General features: G+C 32.9%; 1 protein-coding gene across 1 annotated transcript; it reads right to left on the reverse strand.

Annotated features, from left to right (window-relative positions):
• Window positions 1–3,354: 3,354 nt before the first annotated feature.
• LOC130630385 (F-BAR domain only protein 2-like) lies at window positions 3,355–17,926 on the reverse strand. The gene is made up of 27 exons (XM_057443871.1): window positions 17,786–17,926; window positions 17,590–17,681; window positions 16,580–16,657; window positions 16,202–16,343; window positions 15,764–15,835; window positions 15,586–15,672; window positions 15,462–15,486; window positions 14,538–14,617; window positions 13,981–14,079; window positions 13,723–13,819; window positions 13,585–13,653; window positions 13,248–13,341; window positions 12,927–12,960; window positions 12,698–12,809; window positions 11,828–11,958; window positions 11,168–11,189; window positions 9,718–9,781; window positions 8,720–8,892; window positions 7,719–8,167; window positions 7,470–7,620; window positions 7,026–7,305; window positions 6,313–6,468; window positions 5,913–6,045; window positions 5,545–5,744; window positions 4,768–4,832; window positions 4,223–4,387; window positions 3,355–3,931 (listed from the first exon to the last, which is right to left on the reverse strand). Exons 1-27 carry the CDS (start codon window positions 17,810–17,812, stop codon window positions 3,906–3,908), a joined length of 3,123 nt encoding a protein of 1,040 aa, XP_057299854.1. The 5' UTR covers window positions 17,813–17,926; the 3' UTR covers window positions 3,355–3,905.
• Window positions 17,927–19,319: the final 1,393 nt, after the last annotated feature.

Here is a 19,319-nt window from a genome sequence, read left to right on the forward strand (position 1 = left end):
GATGGTTACGCAATAAAAGTTTCCAAGCTTTTTATCTATCTTCTCGACTTGACATGCACGAGTAGCACTTAAGTCAGGACAAAATGATATTAACAAAGTTATGTAAACAATAAAGGAAAACTTGACAATAAATTGATATTTATAATAACATTGGATTAAACAAGAAAAGAAATTGCCTCGCCTACCATAGCACATGTTTAATGCAAAAAGAGTAGCAAGCACTAAATTGTCGATCAAACTTTAATATGTTTGATGTAAGGTATCTTGGAGGAAAGGACATATCGTGGAGAAAGAATTGTAGCTTGCTTGGATATTAGGAACGTTTAAAAATTACAATTTTTCAGCTTAATTTGGCAAGAGGAAAAGTCTAATAGAACATAAAAAACGCGTGAGGTTTTAAGTTTTGCTAGCACAAGTAAATAAGAAAATTGGAAGAAAAATTGGGCTCCCGAGGAGGATTAGGACATACACCCACCCCTTTCTTCCTGTTCTCATAAGTAACGTATTGTAGATCAAAACCCTTTTTCCATAAATAATAAAATCCGTAATCCGTTATCAGGACTTTTGTACTTCTATCATATGCCGATGATCTACCATAATAGCAAACTCACGAAAATATCTAGAACACAATTTTTTTTAATGCCGAGGAGCTACTTTGTTATAATATATGTTCTGGTTCTTGTTACAAAATTTGATGTAATCTGATATAAAGTTTCCCGCCAAACCTGTCTTGCTGCACCTATGACATAAAGGATCTTGCTGCACCAACCATAAAAAAGATCTCGCTTCACCAGTCAGAAAAAGTGTCTTACTGCACCAGTCACATCTGCGTGTTAATCTTAAAAGAAATGAAAGAATCCAGCGTCTGTTATTTTTTAAACAAACCATTCAACTGGACAAACAAATCAACGATTCAGCGATACATGTGAAATGCGATGCTAAAAATGGTGTTCATATTCTTTGTGTAAATTTCATTTAAACAAAATAAGTGTGGTCTAGCCTTGTTTGTTTTGTGAGATCAATTTCTTTATTTTGACAGTAAAACTCTCATTTCTATTTTTGGCGTCTCAACAGCATGTTGAAATAATGATGTATTTAGAATATAAACAACTTTTGATTTTCTAACTTACCAATGGGAGGTCTGAGATCTGGATTTTAAGCTTTGAATTTTGTTGTCAGTTTTTGTAAATCCTTGAAAATTTTACTTTTGAAATTCGTGTTTTATTATTTGAGAGCAACGGATGAACATGACTTCTGACAACTTCTTAAAGATGGTTTTTTGAAAGTGAATTTTCTTCGACGTCGTTTATAGCTGTCGAATCAGTTTAAACAGCGGAACTGTTGTGTAGTGAAAAGTTGTAATTCAGCAAAGGAGGTCCGCTTAAGGTAGAAACTCTCCTCCAAATTATTTTAACTTCTAAAGTTACCAAATAGAAAAGTCAAATAACCAACCAATAATTTCTGCATTTGATTTTGTGGAAACAACGTTTTTGCGATAACGTGTTTAGAAATTCGAAGCTAAATTTTATTTAGCTTATTTAAGAAAATATTAATTTACTGATTTTATAATATTGTCGTCGAAACTCTCCAAGTTGAATTGTCATGAAGCTTAACAAGTTGGACATGAAATAATAACAAACCAAAGAAAAATGGTAACTGTAACTGTGCATAGACGTAGCAGAAGGCGGAGTTATGATATTATATTGATGACATAATACTGCTTTAGGTTATTAAGCTGTTGAAGTATCCTAAACACAGAATAGTTTCTAAATAACTAAAATAGAGATGACGTTTAACTCGTTCCAATCCATCATCGATATCAAGCCCCTCATTTGATATACGGAGTTCAACCTCTTTCCCAGGACATTTTGTCTTGTAGACTCCATTATAACGGCTAAGGGGCCACAAGACCCTGGGGACGAGGTTGATAGGCAGTTGACAAAATATGAAACATTTCCGTTTTGAAGTAAATAAGTGAAGTGCATTCACCGCATCGTTGTTATCAGTTTTAATTTGGAGGATAGAGTCATTCTTTTTACACCTTCCTGACAAACACAAAGAGGAATTACTTTTCCGGTGAACATTGGTACTTTTGCGGTGGCTGAAATCTTTCTCAATTAGAGGTTTCTTTATATTCTTATACAGTTAGGGTAATACAAAACTACAGATACCACACATTAGTACGGTACAGTTAGTCTCAATATATCTAGCTCGTGTGATGTGCCTTATATTAAGGTTAGGTAGACTAACAGCTAACATAATGATAATATAACAAAAGTAGTTCCTGTCCTTGTGCACTGGCCAGACTAACTAAAGCTAAATTGCTTAAACTACACCTACCTTTCATCAGCTAAGCTAGTTAGCTAGGTAGCTAACTGCACAACTGCACTTGCTTACTTTTGAAATATAGTGGTAGTAATTATTGAGGACAATACTTTTTAAAGATAACAATAAAAATTAGCAATGTGGTGCCAACAATAACATTTCTTCCTGGTTTAACATGTCGGACACTTGACTTTTAGCTAGGCTAACCTTACAACGAAATCAACAGTTTTTAGTCATAAATAACCTTGAATTTTGTGTTTTTGGGATAGAATACAGTCCATAAACCATTGAAGAATACCCTTCTTTGATTTTAGTGTTATAATATTAAAGCATGGAGGCATAAAAGTTATTTTATACCTCCATTGGTAAAGTTACAAGTTAAATTTTCTGGTAATGTTGTTGCTTTCTTCTAGTTGCGCTACCATTATAAAAATATTTGTCCCTACAAGCGCTTTACTAGTGCCCAGACTGCGCTGTATGAAAGTAGGTAATATATATAATTTCTTGGCTAAAAAAACAACCGTTTTTTGCTAGTAAAACGGAATACTGTCCTCGAAGCTATTTTACAGTTGGAAAAAACCTAGACATTAAATATACTGAGGATCTTTATTATTAAAATCTGTTGTTTTGCGTCTTCGTTTGGTCGTGGTCTTCTTCGTTTGGTATCATACCATTCCTCAGCTATGTTACCATGTCACCAACCTCGCTCCCCGGGTCTTGGCAAAATGTCCGGGGAACGAAGTTAACCGTGTCACCTGTAATATTTAGAACTATTACATAAAAAAATACTGTTAGGAGAGTCACTCAATTTTTGAAGCAACATAAAATTGATCGTACTGATGTACATGTAAAATCCGGAGAGACCGTGTTGTTTAGTCTTCTTTTATGTCCCACCTTTAACCTACTACGCATGCTCTTCATACACCCTCCTTCACAGAGCCTAAACGAAACTCCATTTTTGATTATCTGACGAACTTAAGAAATGCCGTTTGATATTGCTGCTAAATTTCAACAAAGTAAACGAGACAATTTAATTGGAGTAACATATATTTTCATTAAAATATAAACAATGAGGCAATGTAATTATAACAAATGACAAAAATATATGTTTGTTTGTACACTGTTGAGATAAACAAAAAAACTAGTCATCTAAGTCCTGGTCATCCCTTGAATGCAAACTCGCGCGTTCGAAGTAACAGTGACAATGACAAAGTTCTATCGTGGTCAGATTTGAAAGTATTTTGAATAAACAAGTCTTTGATTATAAAAAAGTTTGAACAAACGAATTTTAGGTATTTTTTTTAGGTATTTTGAACAAAGTCGTGCCAAAACTTGAAAATGTCCTTGAGATTTCAAATTAAAAAAACAAACTTGAATTAACAAGTCTTCAAACTTGAAGTTTTGAATAAGCGAGTTTGCAAATTAGGGTGTTTATCATATTGTCAGATTGTGACGATTGTGGCTTGTCATCACATGTCCATAGCTTTGAATCATTTATTCATTCATTCATAAGAGAGTGTTTCTTTCTGATCAAATATAGTTGAGTTCTCAATAGTCCACATCTATTCGCAGAATTTTCATTAGCTTGCTTCGACCATATATTTCCCTGGAAAGAAAATAATGAGTATAAAGAAACTATGAAGAAGTTCTGCTTAAGCCTTTTGTCTCACTTACTAAAGAGAAAATAACTTCACGCCCCGTTTTATAAATTCCTAAATCCTACTTTTAAATTACCTCCTGTTCTCATTTAAAACCTAAATACTCAAAACAGACATGAAAACAGCTGAAAACAGCTGTGTCATTAAGTAACCAACATTTTTAACTATCAAATTGAGCGAAAATATGAAAAACCTAAATTGCCCGCATTCTGCTACATAAATCATTATCCAACTCTTACCTGAAGCAAATCTTTTCTTCACAAGCGACAACTTGTACGCCGGTGATTTTAAATCAAAATTTAACAAACTTATCGTGCTCCCCTCTCCAGTAAATTGGACGGCGATCGGGACGGGTGTGGTAGGCCCACTTGTTATATCGAATCGTGCTCGTAGTGCGTTTACACCTACATAAAGAAATGTTAGTGAATTTATGAAAGTTGTCGACCCGCTCAATAAATCGAATCGAGCTCGAAGTGCGTTTAAATCTACACAAGAAAGGTGAGTCATTTTCTATGAGAATGGTCGGCCGCTTGATATATCGCATCGAACTCGTAGACGGTATTTAGTAAAACCTATTCTGGAAGTATTTTGAATTAAGTGGTCGTTCTGAAAATCTGAAGTCACATTTCTATGGCAACAATGCTACGAATAAAATATTTGACTTGGTTAGTTAATGGTCGAACAAGCAACCGTTTCGGGTGTACAGCCGCCATTGCTTTGAAAACTGAGCTACTGAGCCACTACAAGAGTAAATCGGAATTTAAAATGCACTATAAAATCTTACCGGTATTATCAACTGTGGAAGATATCGCAGCGAGTTTCCACATACATCGTTGATGCTCACTCGACCTACGAACACGTAACATGTGATGTACTTTACCCTAATCTTGGCGCTTTTCAAAGCGAGTAACTTACGGCGAGTAACTTACTGTGAGTAACTTACGGCGAGTAACTTACAGAAAGTAACTTACGGCGAGTAACTTACGGCGACGAACTTACGGCGACGAACTTACGGCGATGAACTAATGGATATTTTTTTAAAAAGTACGCGCTATATTAAGATTACTTAAAAAAAATCAATTTTTGAAATCGGAACAGTCATCCACGATTCCTGGGTTGTGCTAATTGTAGTTGCAATTGATAGCTGAGCAGTAATAACTTTAATAATTTGAAGTCTTTTATTCCGTAATCCATACAAACTTTATGCAACCTCCGAAAACTCTTCTATAGTTCTTTTTTATCTTGAGGAAATTTAAAAGCTAGCAAGCAAGACGTATCCCGCTGGCATTAACTTTCGCGCAGTTAGCAAGACAGGAATTTAGTAACATGTTTTCTTTCAACCTAAATTTTGCATATCTATAGTAAATCAAAGGTTTTTTAAAAAGAAGAAAAATCCAAATTTCGTGAGAATTTATTTTTGCGTCATTCGCAAATGGAGAGGTACTTATTGATTTAAGCAGCAAATTATTTTCGCAAAATTGATAAAAATTTGCGAAAATCAATTCCCTTTAGGTAGTTGCGCAAATCAAAGAGAAAAAAAAGAAAAAGTGTACACACTTACCATATAGCTGTAGGTTTTGACTGCATAATTGTCACACCACCATCAACAGGTACAACGACTGAAACATTGTTCAATGGAACAGGCGATGACATGCAGTTGCAGTTGTATTTATAATCGATTTTTAGGTCCGTCTGTTCCGTGTCACAACGCCAGTACGCCGATAGTTGAAGGGGAGCCGACGCCATACCGCTGCATCGTACCTTAGAAATGATAAGAAAAAGACTCGATTATCCCGTTTCTAAAACTTGATTATCTTACGAGTTTCCTGAAAAAACATAGCCAAGAAGCTGAAGATGTAAACATACCGAACTCTTCTTGACGATGAAGTTTCGTGGATGTTGAAATAGGTGTTACGTGGTCAAACTTACTTGATATTTCAGTATGTCAATGTTGTAATATGATGCTTTTGCACCCTGTTCCGCTTGCTTCTTCAGATACGCTGAAAGAGCTGCCATATTGAATTTAAACATCATGCCTTCACCACCAGGAAGTTGACCGCCCCTACGAATGAATAAAAACATCGCCGTGGTGAAGAACGAATTGCAACACTATTCTTGCGTTCTTCAGCCAACGTCTTTTATTACGCGATCAAAGTGGATAACTTTAAAAGCAAGTACAAAAGTCAGGCGACTTGTACATTTACCGAGTTTGCGTTCTTATAAACAATGTAACGACTTCACTAATCAGACAAATCTCCGTACATACATACATAAAAGTGTCATAAGACACTCCCGTATTACACACATACAAAACAAATGGTAGACAAACCTTTCGACTAAAGCTTTGTTTGGAAATATCTGTTCTAACGACGCCGTCCCCGTCACAAGGAAAGAAAGGACGGGCGGCGACGTGTTATTTGACAACATCGCAATGATGTTCGCTGGAAAGGAGATGGTCATGTCTCCTGTGATTTTAATGACGCTACTAAAATAAAGAAATACAAGACTTGTATGAGCGTGTTATCCAAAAACAACAACTCACAGATTTAAAATAGCTCATTGTTGGAAGATGAAACACGAGGTTTCATCACAAGTTTATTTTTATCCATGAAACTAAGAAATATTTAAACTATTTAAAAAACGTCTGGCTAAAGCGAATTTGTGCACTGGATTAAATAGAAGAAACACATTGACGTAGCTATAACGAAAATGGAGCTCATAAAAAATATTACAATACAATATTATGAAAATAATCTTTTCCCAGAAATTACTAGGGAACGTTTAACCCTTGAAACTCAAAAATGGCGTCTCAGAATGGGCGAAATAAAGGCCTGTTATCTATTAGCCATAACCCTTGGTTTCAGATACCAGGTAGCGGGTGGCCAGAAATCGGGTTCAAAGACGAAAGGTTGTCAGCAAAAAAACAATAAAAGTTTTGGGTTTTTCGGAAAAATCTGAGTCTAAGTGTTAAGACCAAAATAACGCCCTCATTTAAAAATATACCTGCACCGTCGCAAGTACGTGAAAGAAATCTACCGGTACCTATTTTCGTCGGATCCTTTAAACACTCCATTGACTGTCTCGATAAACGCAACAGCGATAGGAATCGCTCTTTCTCCGGCCGTCGATGTAGTGGTGGTAGGTGGTCCGCTCGCCGGAAGAGTTGCACTTTTCAGTGGCAGACTGGGTGGTATTCTTATGTCGGGTGGTACGCTGATGACAGGTGGTATGCTGATGTCAGTCGACAAACTTGGAGTAGGTAGCCTGTCTGTGCTAGACGATGTCTCAGGATTAACCCAATGCGAAGTTGTGCTTTCCTTCTCTACAGAATTATGACACAATTAAGACTCCTGAGAATATTATCACTCGGTTTCTAGTTACTAGATTTAAACTATGTTGACAAAAAAGGACCATGAATATTTTTGACCTGGTGAGCGACAATAGGCACTTAGGTTTATAAGAAAAAACGTTGTTCTCTAGACCTACCTGGGACAGTGGGCGACAATACAGGGACGTTTGGTATTGTCGAAAAGTTTATATCTAGTAAGTCTGTCAACGAGCTTTGACTGTTGTCGCTTCGTATGCTTGACGATGAATGCGTAGGCTGGCGAGGTGGCGCAACAGGAGGGCTGGGAAGCTACAAAAACAGGAAAAAAAGTTTAAATTTATACTAACTTTAAAATCTCATCAATGTACGCGAGTTAAAAAAAGAGTAAAAGAGAAAAAGATAAATACCTGTCCCGGCTTGGGGCGTGGCAAGGAAGCCGCATTGGAAAGACCTCCCCTACTTCCTGTTGATGACGGTGGAGGTATAACCGGTCTTTTCTCACTTGGAGGTGGTTTTAGTGGCTCTAGGTTCGTACTTAACTTTGCTGATGGCGGTAGAGAGGATGTTTTCTCAGGCATACCGATAGAGAAAAGCTTGTTAGTGAAATTAACAGCTGTGCTGCTACCCGAAGACAACCTTCCTTCAAGTTCGTTATGAGTTCTATTGTGATCTGCGTTTTTCTCAAACTCCGCATTGAAATCTGCACTGGACGCAGATGCATTGAGAGATATTGACCGGCTTTTTACAGGTAGTGGTGGAGCCGATTCGTCTGTCAAACCTTTGTGTTCCATAATGGTGAGAGATTCGGCGGATTTATCGAAACTTTCTGATGGAGAAGTTGTGAAGGATGCGCGCACTAAAATAATTGCATATAAACAGAAGACAAAATTAGTTGTGAAATTAAAAGAAATCTGGTAATTTTCCAGCCTCATAGAATTTAGGGAAAAATAAGTGCTATAATTTTCGAACTTACTACAGAAACTAACCAAAAAAGAGAAATCATTTGACATCAAAATTCAAAGCTGACGTCGCCATGTTGTGCTGACTTCATTGTTTTTTCAAAAAACCGACTTTTAATTTTTTTAAAAAATTTCTAAAAAACTTTTCCAACCAACTTTTTTATTCTGTTGTTTGTCATTTTTACATTACACACTCCAGGCTGGCTGTTGGTCACAAATTACTTGATATTTTGAAGGATGTGAACTTTGTGTTGCTTATAAGATGTAGCTTATAAAAAACAAAAAGTTTTACTACACAAACAGAAAGCATCAAATACAACAATTTAATTTCATCATTACAACAAGTTTCTTTTTAGAGTTAAACCCTTGGAAGTGTGGAACTTTCACAGCCTAATGATAGACTATAGACAAGGCGACAAATCTAGGGACAATGGTAGAAGGTGACTTACAATGATCTGGTGACGATAAGGGTGAGGCGAAAGAAGCATCGAAATTATGATTAGTCGACCCAGCCGGGGAGGAGTTCTCCATCCCAGGTATTGAAGAATTAACAGGTAAACTATGTAAACTTGCGGTGTCTGAGTTTTTATCCAAGTTGAGAAGATCATTGTTCGACCGTGATCTAAATTACAAAAACACAAGACATAAGAGGTAAGTTTTTAAATAACGTGAAGTAAAATCCTTGGGAATTCTATCCTAACGCCTGTCTCTTCTCCCCTTAGACTTTAACTATGTTACATTATCCACTAGTAGCAGTGCCCTATTTAAAGTGGCCTAACTTGCTTGCCTGCCGCACAAGCTTGTTCACAGTCAATAGACGGCACCAAATGGGCTGACAACACTACATTTAAAGTGCGCTAGAGGGGAGACTCAAACCTGAACCGGAATACAAGCTGAAACCCACATAATTTTGAATCGATTTATAGAGTTTAGTTAACAATCATTACACGAAACCTTAAACAATAAGGATGAAAGTGATAAAATTTAGATATCTTTATATCAATAAAAAAATTCAGAATAAATTAAAACTGCGAGCGAAAATTAACTTTCGCGAATAGAATTGCAATATATTTTGAGAGAACAAACTTTCGCGGAAATTTCTTCTTTAAAAGTAAATAAAAAAGAACTGAAATAATAAAAGGGGCATAGTAGTCAAACTCCAAATTATTACTTCAAGTGTCGTAGATAAAAGCCCCACTAGACCCATTATCTTTGCAACACACAGAAAACCAATATGCAAGTTTGAAAGTTTACTTAAAACAGCACTGTTAAACAATTCCAAAAATATTTGAATTTAAGCTGAAACTTAACTAATCAAGATTTTACTAGAAATAAATTTGTCCAAGATTATGACTTTACTGTTAACTGAGATTAAACTAAAATTTTAAAAATGGTAGCTGCCCTGGACACTCTGTCATAGATTCTATATGTATATTGAAAATATTACTTGGCTGATAACTTGTTTAGACTACTATGGCTTCCCCATACTGACACGTGTTTTCTGTCATCATCTAAAAAGTAAAAAAAAAATCTCTTAGTTTAAATACAGCATTTTAATTACAAGCTCGTGAGCTTGTATTAAAACGCAAATGTGTCCTACAAGAATGGAAATTTTTGCCTCTCTGAGCACCGAAACGGGAGTCGTCGTGTGTTCGAATCTCATCTTGGTAACTATTTTTACTTTTTTTTCTTTTTTCTTTTTTAAAAAGATAAGATGTTCAAAACACTTGTTTAACTAACTAGTAAAGTAAAGGTGTTTCCACCAAACCTTTTAAAAGTGAATGTAGGCAGAATTAACTGAATTAATGAATTTCGCAAATTTTGGGGTTTGTGGGTTTGTGGTCTTTCTTCTTCCTGTCAGTCGGTTCACCCAAGACGGACCCATCGAAAATTAAAATTTCGAGGAATTTTCTGTTCAGGAAGATCTCACGAATCAATTTTGAAAAGTAACTGCGTAGTGTGTAACAAATATTATTGCGTATCTGAATAGTAAAATATGTCGTGTCTAACTTCGTAACAAAAATCCCAATTTGATAGACAGCTTTTTGTAAACTTTATTCGCGGGGTTGTTTGCGTATATCATACTTCTTGTTCAGATCTATAATATGTGCATCAGGGCCGCAGTTTTTTCCACTATAAAAACTCTTCATAACTTGCTATGCTACGATATATTTTTGTTTATTTATTTACTATTTATTAACGAATTTTTATACAGGATAAGAACATCAGTATTTACAAGATAAAAACTGTTTTTAAGGTATGCTATAGTATAAGATGGTATGCTATATTATAAGATGGTATGCTATAGTATAAGATGGTATGCTATAGTATAAGATGGTGTGCTATAGTATAAGATGGTATGCTATAGTATAAGATGGTATGCTATAGTATAACATGGTATGCTATAATATAATATGATATGCTATGGTATGACATGATATGCTATGGTAGAACATGGTATGCTATAGTATAACATGGTATGCTATGGTATAATATGGTATGCTATGGTATGACATGATATGCTATGGTATGACATGATATGCTATGGTATGACATGATATGCTATGGTATAATATGGTATGCTATAGTATGACATGATATGCTATGGTATACCATGATATGCTATGGTATAACATGATATGCTATGGTATAATATGGTATGCTATAGTATGACATGATATGCTATGGTATAACATGATTGCTATGGTATAACATGGTATGCTATAGTATAAAATAATATTGACCATCATGATACACTAGCATAATTACCACATCAATGGGACCAGATGTTTAGAAAGAGCAGTCGAAACTTTACTGATAAAACGGATCATGTTTAACAATAAAAATAATATTGACCATTTGCAGCTACTCCTTCTAATGTTTAAGAAAATACTTACGATGCTGGCTCAATTTCTGTTGCTAAAAAAAGAGATAAAAAAGCTATTAAAAACAAAAACTTTTATGTAAAACACCTATCCATTAACAACCAATCACTGAAGATTACTAGTCACAGCAGTGTTGAAACTTTTTTTTTTGAATTACAAGTTTTCTAAAATTTTAGAATTTTAATGTTTTCACTTTCGGATCATATTCAATATCATTAAATATTTAACATAATCCAACATGAAAATGCTGTTTTGGTGGTATCAATGTTATGGTTAAAATCTTCTTAATTTTACGACTTGTACTAATAAGCCTCGGTTTCTAGTAGAGGTCAATTAAGACAAAATTAAAAAACCTGTTGTTTGTTCGCTGTATGAATCTAAAGATTTCACATTCTATTAAGTTTTAGGTGAGGATTTCAAAATTCACATTTATTTTGTTTGAAGTTTAGAAATAGCAGCAGTACATCAAAAAAAAAAAAAAAATTCGGGAAAGGGATATATATTTTTGCTGAAATTTACAAGCCGTAGTTTGAATTATTTACCCTTATTGTTAACTATTACTAAATATTAATTAGTGAAATTAATGTGGCACTTATAGCACAAAATCAACAAATGCAGGTAGAATTCATACAGACATGATTGCTCATAGATAGCAAAGATAGGTCCACTAACCACTGTAGATGGTGACATTAATGTTAGAGTTGCACTCAGTTTTTTTAGCTGATCTTCACTCAGGTCAGAATTGCTTCCTTTTGATTCTTCTACAGGTTTTATTCGAACTTGAATTTTTCGACCTTCCTCATCTAATATGACAAAAACAAAATGTACGTGAGATAAAAAAAATCCAAAAGAAGAAATAAAAACAAGGATTGTCGTGTGAATATCAAGAAGAATCCTCTGTTGAGTTTACATGACTTTTATTGCTCAAATACACTACACTTTCTCCATAGGACTCTGATTAGGGTCAAATTTAATAACAATGATCACACACAAGAGTCATCTGTTGAGCTTACATGACTTTATATACTCAAACAAGGTCTCTAAATGCATTACGCTTTTTTGACAGGACTCTGATTAAAAGAAATTATTAATGATAATAACAAGCTTGAAATTTTCCTGTTAAATTTGCTGACTTGTATAATTTTTTTGCAAAAGGTCAATTCTCCAGCTCAATAAAAGGCATATGTCATAAGTTAAAATGTAGTGACTCCCTTGGCCTTGAAATGAAATGAAAGCGTGCTATTACCAAAGCAGTAATCACGATCATTAGGTTATGGACAATTATTAGAAATGATACTTAATTTAAGAAACACTCATTATTTCTTGTGCGATTATTATACATCATTGATTGTACCAGAAAATTATAAATATATAAATATAATATACCAGCAATAAAAAAAATGTTTCTAGATGTAATAAAAAATACAATTTTGTTTCTCTTCTTATCTTTATTTTACTGTTTTGTGCCATGGAGTGTCTTATAACACTGACATAACTACATGTTTGTTTGCATTGCATTAATGTACCTGAATGAATATGTACCTGAATCTGATTCAGAATCTGACGAGAAGCTGTCTTTAGACCTGCCAGAATGTATACTGCCCGTGTCCGCAGGTCGAATCACATAACCATCTTCATCTAATTGCAATTCCGTCTAAATGTTTTTTATATTTGATAATGGTAATACACTCAAGATCACACTTAAATTCAACGAAACAAAGTGCAAAAATTTTTAGCTACTAAAATTATTGCTTCTAAGAATTTTACATACCTGATTCTCTGCACTATCATCCGTTATTTTCTCCCTAAAACAATAACACAAATATTTAACACACACATACAGTTTCAGGAATTATTAATTATCATTCTGATTTTTTGAGATTAGTTGAGGAAACGTTATCAATTGATACCAGAAAGTTTGTAATACATGGGTTCGAATTCCACTTTTTTTCCACTACTCCAACCCTCAACAGATTATTGAGAATTTTTTTGTTTTTGTACAAAAAAGAAAGTTATATGGTTTTCAACCTTATACAAGAAAAATGTTAAACTGTCCTTGGTCTAAACGATTTTATTGGTAAATAGTACTTACGCTGTGCCATTAGCAGACACTTTTTCTTTCTTCTTCTTACGACCAGCCTTTTTTTCTTTCTTTTCCGCTTTCTTCTTCTTTTTTTCTTCCTTTACTAAATTATTTTTAAAACGCTTACAATTATACTGCTATAAAGTTAAAATGTTTAAAACAATTTAGTTCCATAACATGACTTCAGTAAGAAATGTTTTACGCCCTTTCCTGGTGTTTTATTCAAGACCACGTTGGTCTAAAAAAAAACCTATGCTCTATAATTTAGAATTTCACATAGAGATTCTCCATGCTGCTTACAGTGATCATAAAATTAAATTGTACATACACACAAAAAAAAACATACATGACTGTGTAAGAGCATCAATATCAACAGGCTTTGATGTTATTGTTGCTTCCATGAACTCGATTGTCTCTAGACGGACAAGATAATTGAATATATTGCATCTGCTTAAGACTAGGTAACAAACACATAATTACTTACGTGGTTTTTCCTTGCCAGTTTGTTTAACATTGATAAACTGCTGAAGAAGGCTTTCTACTGTCAGTGCTACCATGTTTCTCTCAAACTCGTCAATAGTCTATAAAAAACATGATTGATGTGGTTGTTTTTTTAAGGGTACAGGCATTATGTGGAAATAAAAAATAATAAAAACAGTTTTTATGCAACTTAATTTGGAATAATTTCTTAGCCTACTAGTTTATCTTTCCTATTTACTAACTAACAAAACGTAATAAAAACCTGTTGAAGAAGAAAAAGTTCAACTTTTACGGATTCATTGTATCTTGATAAGATATCCAACATTGTTTTCAAATGTTCTTCCTCAACACCCTGTAGTTTCTGGAACAAGAAGAAAGAATAAATGTTAATGCCATGAATTACGCTTTGCACTACAGGTAAGGTACAAATTTAATACAACAGATGTCTAGACTTTACTTCTGTTTTACACCTCAAACCCAAATAGAAAGCTTCCCTCAATTAATCTGTATACTTCAATGACTGTAGCACAGCTGGCAAAGTGAATGGCCAGGGAAGTACAATTGACATTAAACTTCTATATGCCATCCTCCCTTAAATTTCTCAACTTGTGAGATAAGTCTTAGCAGGGGTAATAAGGATGCAAAGGGAATTTGAGCTTAGAAGTAACATATTCCAGATCAGATTTGGAAAGGTCTATAATTTAGCCCTATAATACCCTGTTTAACCCAATGGGAAGTTAAGGCGAGAATGATGGCGATGATAATGATGAGTCACTAATAAATATATAAAAGAAAAAAAGTTTTAATTATCATTAGCACCTGTGCCATTTCAGTCATTTTTTCGTGAAAGTCTTTTCTTGCTGTTTCTCTTTTTTCTACAAGTTGTTTGTAATCCTCCGCTAAACACAAAATAGTTGGAATTATTAAAAATAGTACTTGTTCTTTTGTATGAAAGGAAGCTTACACGTTTTTTTTATAAGAAACCTGGCGAAGGGCCTAGTTATAAAAGTTTCTTATTTGTAGGCTGAAATTCCATGTTTTTAGTTCTAAAGGTTTCTTACTTAATTTCTTAAATTTTCTGATAAAATTAGGGATTCTTATATCAAATAAATAGCTAGTTGTAAAAGTTTTTTTTTACTTTTTGGAGTAGTTGGTTTCAAAATAAAAAAATATAGCATGACCTTGTAAATTGAGTGCGTGTGTAACAAATAAGTTTTTTGTTTCAGAAATAGACATAGAATGTAGTAGTAAAAGTTTCTTAATTTTGGAAGATTCTACATAAAGGTTTCTTATAAACATGTTTCTTATAAGAAAAACAACATGTAAACCTACATAACCAAAAAATATTTTTGGAATTATTATGTTTTATTTTTTTAGAACAATTCAAAATCAAATCCTTGTGAATATTTTGAAAAATGAAGGTTGACCAAATTTTCCTGACATTTTTCTGAAATTTTATTTTCAAACTTCTCTGATATTACAGATAGAGAGGATACCAACTGCCGTAAGGAGCTTTTGTAAGTGAAATTGTAGTAAAATGATGAAACAGTGCCAATTACACCCCTCACAAAGTTTCTTATAAGAAAACTAGTTTGCCCAGTGTACAAATTCGGAACATCGGATTTTTACCCATTTTATACATATCGCATCCTTAGCACGAAATATTTAAAACAAAATAAGGCTATCATTATAGAGTCAAAAAAGCTTGCGCCGGCAGACAATTTTTATAAAATTCTCACATACTTGATTTCTTGAACTTAGCCTCGGCCTAAAAACAATGCAAGAATACAAAATCGATGAAATATTACTGTCTATTTCTAAGAAAAGCATGAATGAAAATTTCAAATCAAAAGAAAAACATGCTTACATTTCTAATATCTTTTGTACTTGTACCAGTAATGTCCTTTCTAAATTTTTCAACTTCCAGTGATCGCTGATGATAGAGCTCTTTTGCCTGTAGGTAAAATATGAAAATGAATGTAGGTAAAATATGAAAATGAAGCCACAACACTAGTATTCTGGTGTAATGTATACAAGTATATTACCTTTACTAAAGCAGATGTTTGATTTTGAAAATGTAATACAGCTTCTGAAGTGGATGTAAATTCATCCTTAATCTAAAAAAATAGAAACAATGGAATTTCTTAACCATGCATGTTACACAATAGAAACAACACAAGAATTAAACAAGTGATTTTTATGCCTCACATCTCTGCAGGTAAACTTCTAAATTTTTAAATTTTGAATTTAAGTTTTTCTTCCAGTCCTAGGTAACAAATTCTGTTCTTACCTCCTATGCGATTAAACAAGAATTAGTTATTAAAAAAACTTGCCATACCCTGGCCCGAATAGGGTAAAAAATTAGCCAAGGATTCCTTCTTTTCATAGTGGTATCTTTAGCATATGTTTAAAAGCTATTTTTATTTTAAACCTACTCAACTGCATAGATCAAACAATATCATTAAACATGTTAGTATTGTTACCTGCTTTTGTTTTTCCTTCTGTTGTTCACTGTAATCTCTGACAGCACGGCTAACTTCGCCTAAATTCTGAATAACTTTATTGTGTACATTTGCCAATTTTTCAGTTGATGTTTGAAGAAATTTCCAACAGGGCTCAAACGAACTAAAGGTATGGTTGGATATAGTGTTAGATGTAAAAACTTAAGGAAAACCCAAGGTATAAAATGATTTTGGAATTATATTATAGGGCTTAAAAAGTTGGTTAACAAGTCTTTTTAAATTTTTTAAAAAGCTTTTTTCGTTCTCAAGATAATCACATTTAAATAATTTCAAATTTTTTGCTAAAATGACACTTGTTTGCTCGTTCCAAGCGTAATACTATCAATAACATAGACTTACCCGATATGTGAATTAGCTGAGGAGCATCTGTTAACAAGTTTGACTAAACTTTTAGAATATGTTTCTTCTATTCCACTTCTAAAATAAAAGAAATAACGCTACAAGAGTAAAATTTCTTTAAAAACATTATTTAATTTGTAACAAACAGGACGTTCTTTTTGCCAGTTTACAAAAAAGAACGTTATCAATTTAACCACATTTTTAAGGGGTACATGTATATTTTATAATCTCAATGAAATGCATCTACATAATTATATGTTTTTTTTTTACCAAAAAGGACTTGCTTTCAAATTAAATACCCCGCTATGCTTCAGAAAAATTGTACTAACTGATTGTTCACTAGTTTCCAACGGCAAAGAACACAACAATTCTCTCTATTGACTGTCACAATATTTAACCTTGAAGATGCATGTACAATGCAATGACTATAATTTAACTACACTATTTAGGGGAAATTAACTGTTCTTACTTTCTTGTTTTTAATTTTACTTACTATATAGATTTTAATTTTTATAATTGTTATTGCAAAAACCAATGCACAGGCAATAATTAGCATGCGATTAATCTCATACACTAAACATGATTTTTTCTCGCATAAAAACTGAAATTACAACAACAAATATAATTCATTAAAAAAAGTATGCTCAAGTTACCTTTTATAGCTATAGTAAAAAACTTTTTTTAGGTTCAACTGTATCATTAATAACAGTTTATCATCAATTGTGGTTAAATAAAAATATTTTAAAAACTGCTAAAATGCTGTCTGTGGATACATTGCTTAAGGGATAATATTTATTTAAGAGGATTCTTTTTGGGGGAATGGTAACAAAATTACATGAAGGTTATGCCCCTTTGAACAAATTTTTATAAAGATCCTAAACTGTACCCCGTTTTAAAGTTTAGGATCTTCATAAAGTTAAGATGTTAATAAAATTTTTAAACTTAATGTGTAAAACACAAGCCCACATTTAAAACAAAATCTTAAAAATTACAAAATAGTATTTATATACCTTTCTTTTAGGAATTCACTAAATTCTTTACTAGCATTCAAGCCAAGCTTAAAATTTTGCTGCAGAACATCGAAACCATTATATTTTTCACCCTATAACAAACACAATAATAATACTTTACAAACAGACAGAAAAGAGGAAAAATGCAATTTCATACTCTGCTAATTTAAGTAGCAGAACAAGCAACAACACATACCCAAAAATGTTCCTCAAAATTCACCATGGTACACGTTTATCAAAAACTAACCAAAATCAATGAACAGCAACAAACACAGCGATGTATTCCACATATCTTAATACACCATGTAAACAAACGTCATGACAAATGTTTTTCCTTCTATAAAAAATAATAAAATATATGAATGTTAATAATCTATTTTCTTGTTATGGCAAGCTTGTTTACATTTTCTTGTTATATAGAATGACAGTGGAAAGAATGTCTGCTAGCTTCATTAATTCTTGATCATTTGAAAACTTGATCTATCTATAGCTTATACAATGAATATTTTATAAAAATAAGAGACGTTATTGTACTCCACTTGACTTAGAATTAAAATCAAATCCAGAATAGTTGGGTGTATTGTTTAAAAAACGGTAACATCTGAACAAAGAAAGTGTCAGGTTGACCATAAAAAGCTTGTGCAATCAACATTAAATATATTCTGAAAAAAAACTACCAAAGAGAATGGGTTAAAAATATACCTTGAAAATAAAAGGAAATTTGAACTTTTATGAAAGATGATATTAATTCATGTAACTACAAGCAGAAACAAGTATTAAACTTAAACAGGGCATTTTAACCTCATGAATTGATATAAATAAGTGTATTTCCACACAACGTATAGGTGAAAGCCTGCTAAAAAGAGTATATACATGCTGAAGTTAACTTGAACTTTAGGTTCTTAAAGTTATTTTTATCAATGAATAATTTCTAAAAAAAAAATAAATTTAAAAGTAAATTAAATTATATATTTTTTAAGATAACAAGCATAGGAATAAAATTGTTAAGATTGTTGTGTTTTAATAGCTTCAAAAATTTATAAATCTTGAGGTAAAAACAGGTATGGCTGTTAAAGCTGTGTATCCTAAAACAGAGATGTATTAATAAGTATTTTTAGAGTGCTCATACCATAACTCCTAAATATTGCTTTAGAAAAAATCAACTTAAGTGGACAAACAGTTCAAAAGAAGGCTTTTGGCAGGTGCGCAACACAAATTACACATAAAGTATTTTAGATGCGTTTTTAGGTGTGCTTACATTAAGTAACCTTTTATAAAATTTTGAATTGCATTTACATCTCTTTTTAAAAAAATCTGAAGAGAATTGATTTAAACTATTTTAAAAACGTCCATCAAAGACCTATCAAATATACAAAAATGATTTTTTTTCAGACATTTATTAACAGTTTCCTCTATTGTGTAAATTGAAACGCTTAAGAAATTGCATGAATTTCAGTCGCAGGTCATCTCCAGTTACCCATATGGGAAATGATGTCAGATTCCAAGTTATTTAGCTTCAAACTTAAAGTGCAATTTAATGTCTTAGGAACTAAGACATTGAGCACTAAGAACTATCATATGTAAAATAGGAGACCTGTGATTGCTTTGGGGCCTAGCCTAGTCATTCAAAAAATAATTAACTGTATGTGTAACACTTTTAACTTTGTAACATTTCATCTTCTGTGGAGCCATGTATATTTTTATTCTTATATAATAGACATACCATAACC

Source organism: Hydractinia symbiolongicarpus, chromosome 2, assembly GCF_029227915.1.
Source record: "Hydractinia symbiolongicarpus strain clone_291-10 chromosome 2, HSymV2.1, whole genome shotgun sequence".
Taxonomy (NCBI): domain Eukaryota; kingdom Metazoa; phylum Cnidaria; class Hydrozoa; order Anthoathecata; family Hydractiniidae; genus Hydractinia; species Hydractinia symbiolongicarpus.